General features: G+C 51.9%; 1 protein-coding gene across 1 annotated transcript; it reads right to left on the reverse strand.

Moving 5' to 3' along the window:
* Positions 1 to 2365: 2365 nt before the first annotated feature.
* LOC123154240 (uncharacterized) lies at positions 2366 to 3909 on the reverse strand. The gene has a single exon (XM_044573014.1). The coding sequence runs from the start codon at positions 3609 to 3611 to the stop codon at positions 2520 to 2522; it is 1092 nt and encodes a 363-aa protein (XP_044428949.1). The 5' UTR covers positions 3612 to 3909; the 3' UTR covers positions 2366 to 2519.
* Between the last annotated feature and the right edge of the window lie 2357 nt (positions 3910 to 6266).

Genomic DNA, 6266 nt, shown 5'->3' on the forward strand with positions numbered 1-6266 from the left:
ATCGTGAAAGACATCCAAATTCTCTCGTTCCCCACGGCTCAAGTGTTCGCTGGAGCGCACCCAGCGATTCAACTATCCCATGCAGACCAGGAGAACGAGTCTGCTGCAACCAAGTTTCTGTGACCAAATTCTCATAGTCCATATGAGTTTGCCAAACGTTCTCGTAGCGGAACTATTTCGATCGCCGCCCCCTGGTCATGTGGTTTATCTCTGATCTCTGCGATGACGAAACAGTGGTCCGACTCCACCGCACTGACATGCCGTACTCGGATGAACTCATCATGCTGACGAAAAGCCTCGTTTGCAAAAGCACGATCAAGTCTGGCCTTTACGTTAGCATCTCCATCCTGCCTATTATCCCAAGTATAGGGCAGTCCCGTCCACCCTAGATCTTGGAAACCAACCTCGTCAACAGCCTCTCTGAAAGCTCGCATTTGCCATTCCGGTCGCGTCGAACGGCTAAAGTGCTCATCACCATACAGCGTCTCGTTAAAGTCACCCATGCATAACCACGCAACATGCGGCTGTGCATACAAGGTTCTCATGAAGCGCCAACTATGGTGTCTATTCTCAGCTCTAGGTGCTCCATAGAAACCCGTGAATCGCCACTCGATCGAGCTTTGATCCTTCATCCGCACCAATGTATCAATATGGTCGGAACTGTAATTTTTCAACTGGACATCATATTCCTTGGACCAGAAAAGACCTATGCCCCCACTTAGTCCTTCACTGTCCACTGCAAAACATCCCGCGAAACCTAACTGGTAATGCAAATCCTCAACTCTTTTCGCCCTGATCTTAGTCTCCATTACAAACAGTAGGGCAGGAACTTCTTGATTCACAATACTGTGAAGCTCACGAACTGCCTGGGGTTCCCAAGCCCCCGGCAGTTCCAACTCATACAATTCATTGCGGTCGGCAGGGCTGCTGCGCAGCCTCTGCCGAATTTTCAGGTGTAGGTTTCTTTTTCTTCGGTTCCCTCGCAACCCCTTCCTCTTCTTCAAGAGAAGTTTGTGTAACATCCTCCATTACCCGAGCAGCTGTATTTTCTGGGTGAGCTGAGTTGTTGCCGTCGGTAAGGAGTAGCTGGCGACTAACAACTGGCCGGTACACTTGTTTTGGCGCCTCCTTCCTCTTATTTTGTGATCTGTTCCTGACTGGAGAGTTCACCTCCGCTTGTTCCTTGCTAGCATTAGTTGAATTCCGAGACTCCCTCTGGCTATTTGTGTATGCATGCTGTTCTTTCGATGTGCCATCGCCAGAAGTAGCCTTTCTTTTATCTTCTGGTGCCCTTAACCAAGGTCCAAACTGCAGCTCTCCTTTCTCATCCCTAGGGCCAGGATTGGGACAATAGAGGTCTGAATGACCTAGACGTCCACAGGAGAAGCAAAAGTGTGGCACTTGCTCATATTGTATGTCATATAGATCAGTTTTGCCCCTCTTTGCCGATTCAGTCAAGATCCATCGCCTTATTGGTTTCTTGACATCTATGGAGACTCTCGCACGCAAATATCCACCCACATGATCAAACTGTATAGAGTTGGCTGCCTTATCAATTTGCTGCGCAATCAACTTTCCCCAAGCCTCGTTCCGCAGGTTGTACGGAAGATTTGGAACCCTAGCCCATAAGCTGAGCCGATCAAACTAAACCTCGTCAGGTCTCATACAGTCCTCAAAATCAGCCAAGATGACAGCGTTTTTGCTGATATGCCAAGGTGAGCCTTCCCAGATCCGTTCGCGATCGCGCTGGGATTCAAATTCTGCCACAAAGGTGTTCTCTCCCATCGATCGAAACTGGAGTCCCCTAGGGTTTCCCCATGCCGGCCGAAGTGCGTTGGTTATGGTTTGGATGTGGAGGAGGTTCCGATGCAAAACCCTACCCGCCAATAGCCACTTCTTCAGTTTGCCCTCTTCTCTATCATCGATGACAAGTGGTGTCGCTTCCTCATCGGTGATCCCTAGTTTCCCTAGCTTCTCTTCGAGTAGGGCCTTGGCCGTCCGTGGGGAGACCGGGTCCGCTGCCCGATGATCGCCGCTGGCTGATACAGACATCTTCCCGCGGAATCCAGGGACGCCCTGCCATGCAGATCCGGCGTGCGTCGGCAAGTTTCGCTCAAAACCCTAATCGCCAGAGGTATTAGGTCTCGCGGGGACCTAGGCAGTTACGGTTGGGTGGCGGCTGCGTTTCGCCTTGCATGCTTGTACGTAGTCGTGTTCACGTGTTCACGTACATGACAAAAGTTCAAAACGAACAGAATGGTAAAACATGACAACTTACACCAAATGGGTAATCCCGATGAAAAACTGTTGAACGGTGTAGTCCGCGTAAAAAATTGCAAAAAAATTACTCTACAAACAGATGATGTAAATCTGCGAAATTCTTAACTTCAAATGCGTGAGTATCAACATATTCTAGCTACCAAATAACGAACCACGAGTCTCTATCACTGCATTTTCCCTGTTAACATAAAGCTTTTCTCCCTCTTCGACCTAAAACCTTCCGTGACAACAATACTAGTCTAGTGGAGATAATGGAAGACTTGGCCGGAGCTCCGTGTCCCGGGATCCGAACACTGAGGCGATGGTGCAGCTGACATTGTGCTTGTGCCGGAGCGATGGGACTCCTCGACCTGCCAACGCGCCGTGTAGTTGCTTCCCAGAGTGAAGTTGTTGCCGACGCCCATGGCCATGGGGTACCCGTATCCAGTTGGCAGTGTCTTCATGTAGTCCCCGCCGGCGACGACCTGGGCGGAGTACTCAGGCGCCGGAGTACAGTCGGCGAAGGCAGGGTAGTTCCCAAGTGGCAGGACTGCATCGCGCAACTCGCCGGTGTGCCACATGGTCAGATCAGTCCAGTCGTAACCAGCATTGCCGGAGCCTAGCGCGAGCGTCTCGTCGACGGCGCCCGAGTAGTTGCCGCCGCCGATGCACTGGAAGCCGCACCCTGGTTGCATCTGGAAGCGATCTTCCCCGAGTAGGCCGTCGTTGTTCCCGCCGTGCCACGGCACCATCTGCAACTCGAAGCCGGCGGCATCCATGTCCAGGTCCACGGGGTTGCTTCCGGTGCACGGCACGCCGCCACCTTGCGCGAGCTGCTGCGGCATGACGGCGTCGTCAGAAGCATCCGGCGCGATCTGCTCGTCGATCCGGCCGTGGCCGCCGTCGGCGGGTACGCCCAGAGCCTCCATCCTGTCTCCCGCGGCCCGCAGCGCGGCGTCGATCGCCTCGAGCAGCTCCCGCGCCTGGTCCAGCGTCACGTCGTTGAGCGCCGGGTCCCAGTCCGCGAGCGCGGCGGGGCAGCCGTGGCGCACCCTGGCGAGCTTGGCCCGCTCCTTGCCCAGCTCCGCCTCAAGGTAGCCCCGGTGCGTGTGCTGCGCGCGGACCTCCGGCGGGACGGCGCGGCGGTACCTCTCGAGGACGCCCTCCTCCGACTCCCACACGAGCGGCGGGGCCCCGGCGCCGGCGGCGAGGCAGACGAGCGCGACCGGGACGGCGCACAGCGTGGCGAGCTCCCTGGCCTTGTTCTGGAGCCCCTTGGTCCTCCTGCCGCACGTGGCGGCGCGCCCGCGCGCGCTCTCGACGAGCCTCATCTCGACCTTGCCGCGCGTCATGGCTGTGGCTGGCTGGGTGGCGGTGCGTACTGCGTACGATGCTATTGCTACGAGCTTCTTCCTCTGCTCCTCCGATCTGATCCGATCCCGTTGGCTCGTTGCAGCTCTCCGGCGAGGCGCCTGGTGTATATGTAGATGGAAAAAAGGCAGGTTTCTGTGCGCCGGAGCCGGACGTGGACTCGTCCGCCTCCCCCACGCGGTGGCCCCTAGAGTGCTAGGCAGTAGGCACTAGGCCTATTATTAAGCCCCGTAATCTTGCATTAGCTCTAAACAAATGACGATGTAGCCTGCAGGCTGCTCGCCGTAATCTGCCATTAGTCGCGGAAAGTTTCACTTGAATCCCACGTCAGCCGCGGATTAAAGGGTTGGGCCGTGAACCAAAAAATGGAAGGTGACGCTTGCTTGGGTAGCAAACCGTTTCGATCCCGGTGGCGGTGGGCATCCGATTAAAGGAAGGTGATGCTCAGCTTGGGTAGCAAACCGTTCCGATCCCTGTGGGCTTCCGATTAAAGGAAGGTGAATCCGGCTTCTACTTGGCACAATTAACGCGACATCTTTGAGATTGGTTTCCGTTTAGTACGGCCATGACCGGTGCTCGTGTATCAGGGTCACCTAGCCTGAAGAACTAACTTAGCAGGAGATCCAGACAATTCTTCTGTTTGTGGGATGTTGAGAGGAATTTAGGGTGAATGTCAGATACGGACAGCATCTTCGTGATGTATCTTGGGCATATAAAATGTTGTTTTACATTGCAAGAAAATGCATTTTTTGTTGCTACAATATTTATGCTTTAAGAGCATCTTCAACAGGTGCGCTACCACGCGACGCGCTAAATAAGTTTACAGCGCCGGAAATAGCAACCTTTTGCGCGCCCCAAGCGCTGGCTCTAGCGGCCGGTGCAAAAAATTATGCGCACACACTGCTCGAGCAAAAGCACTAAAATACAACGCGCGATACACACACGTACCGAAAAACAAGATAGTTCAACATAGATAGTTCATAGCATAGGATAAAAAAAGATACATAGATAGTTCAACAAGATAGTTAAAACATAGATAGTTTAGCATAGGTAGTGATCAAATCTGGCAACATAGCTCGTGTGTGGCTGGACCCTATTGGTTCCCACCCTCCTCTTTGTGATCTATATGCAGATCTTTTTAGTGTTGCTAACTCTCTGAATGATACTATAGCCCATTTTAAATCCCGGGCTGGTGGGGGCATGTTCAGACGCAGGCTGAATGCGGATCTGACCCGCCAGCTAGAGGGGGTGCAGGGGGCTGTTGATAACATTATAAATTCTGATGAGGGCGACGGCGTTGAATGGAGTTTTGGTCCCAAAGGAAGATTCACTACCAAGTCAATTTACTCTTATCTGGAAAAACATCTTGCTGGTTGTGACTATAGGTGGATTTGGAGGGCCAAGTTACCTGTCAAAATACAGATTTTTCTATGGCAACTGTTCCAGGACGCTGTTCTCATTAGGGATGTGATGAAACGTCGAAACTGGGCTGGCAACCCTTGTTGCTCGTTCTGCAAATGCAGGGAGACTTACCTGCATCTATTTTTTCTATGCCCCGTCGCTAGGGTCGCCTGGCGCACAGTTGGTGCAGTGCTGGGTACTGATTTGTGCCCCAACAACCTATGTCAGTTTTACTCTTGGTGTTATGCTTTTCTTCCCCATGGAGAGAAACACTTTACTATGGAGCTTGCGGCCATCTGCTGGGCCATTTGGAACCGCAGGAATCAAGCTACATTTGAATTCAAGAAACTGTCATCTCCTTTTGAGATTGTTTTCAATGCTTGTACGCATCTTTCCTACTGGGCAGGTTTGTTGAAAGGCGAAGAACGAACGGAGCTGGAGCAGGGCGCAACACTTCTGAGGATGAACGCTAAGAAGATGATGAGCCTTTGTGCGTCTGCATACACGGGGACCACCCAGGGATGACTCTTGGCAGCGGACCCCTCCTTTTGAAGCTCATTTTCTTGAAGTTGGTCGCGATTGGTGTTAGGCTCTTCGTTATGTTATCCTTGTCTTCCTAGTACTGGTGTCTGTTTCTGCCTCTCCGTAGGCTGTGGTGTGGGTTGTGAGACATTTGTTACTTTTGCGGTGAGTTGCTAGTGCTCCAGGGTTTTTGCCCCGTGGTGGTCGTTTCGATTGCGAGCGACTACAGCGGGTTTCCCTGGAGTGCTAGAGCTCGCTTTTTCTCTTTCCCTGTTTGTCTTTCCGTGGAACTCGGTTGTATTTCCGTTATTTCGATAATGGAAAGGGGATTAGCCTGGCTCTAAAAAAAGCTAAGCATGAGATCCAGACAATTCTTTTTTTTTTGCTAAATAGACAATTCTTCTCTTTGTGGGTGGGATGATGAGAGGAATTTAGGGTGAATTTCAGATACGCGCAGCGTCTTCGTGATGTATCTTGGGCATATAAAAAGTTGTTTTACATCTCAAGAACATGCATTTTATGTTTCCTGCAACATTTCTGCTCTAAGAGTATCTCCAACACGCGCGCAACCGCGCGGCGCGCTAAATAAGTTTACAGCACCGGAAATAGCAACTTTTTACGCAAAAAATTATACGCACGCACCGCTCGAGCAAAAGCACTAAAATACAGCACGTGATACACATGCGTACGCAAAAACAAGATAAGCATACATT

The sequence above is a fragment of the Triticum aestivum genome, chromosome 7A (genome assembly GCF_018294505.1).
Source record: "Triticum aestivum cultivar Chinese Spring chromosome 7A, IWGSC CS RefSeq v2.1, whole genome shotgun sequence".
Taxonomy (NCBI): Eukaryota; Viridiplantae; Streptophyta; class Magnoliopsida; order Poales; family Poaceae; genus Triticum; species Triticum aestivum.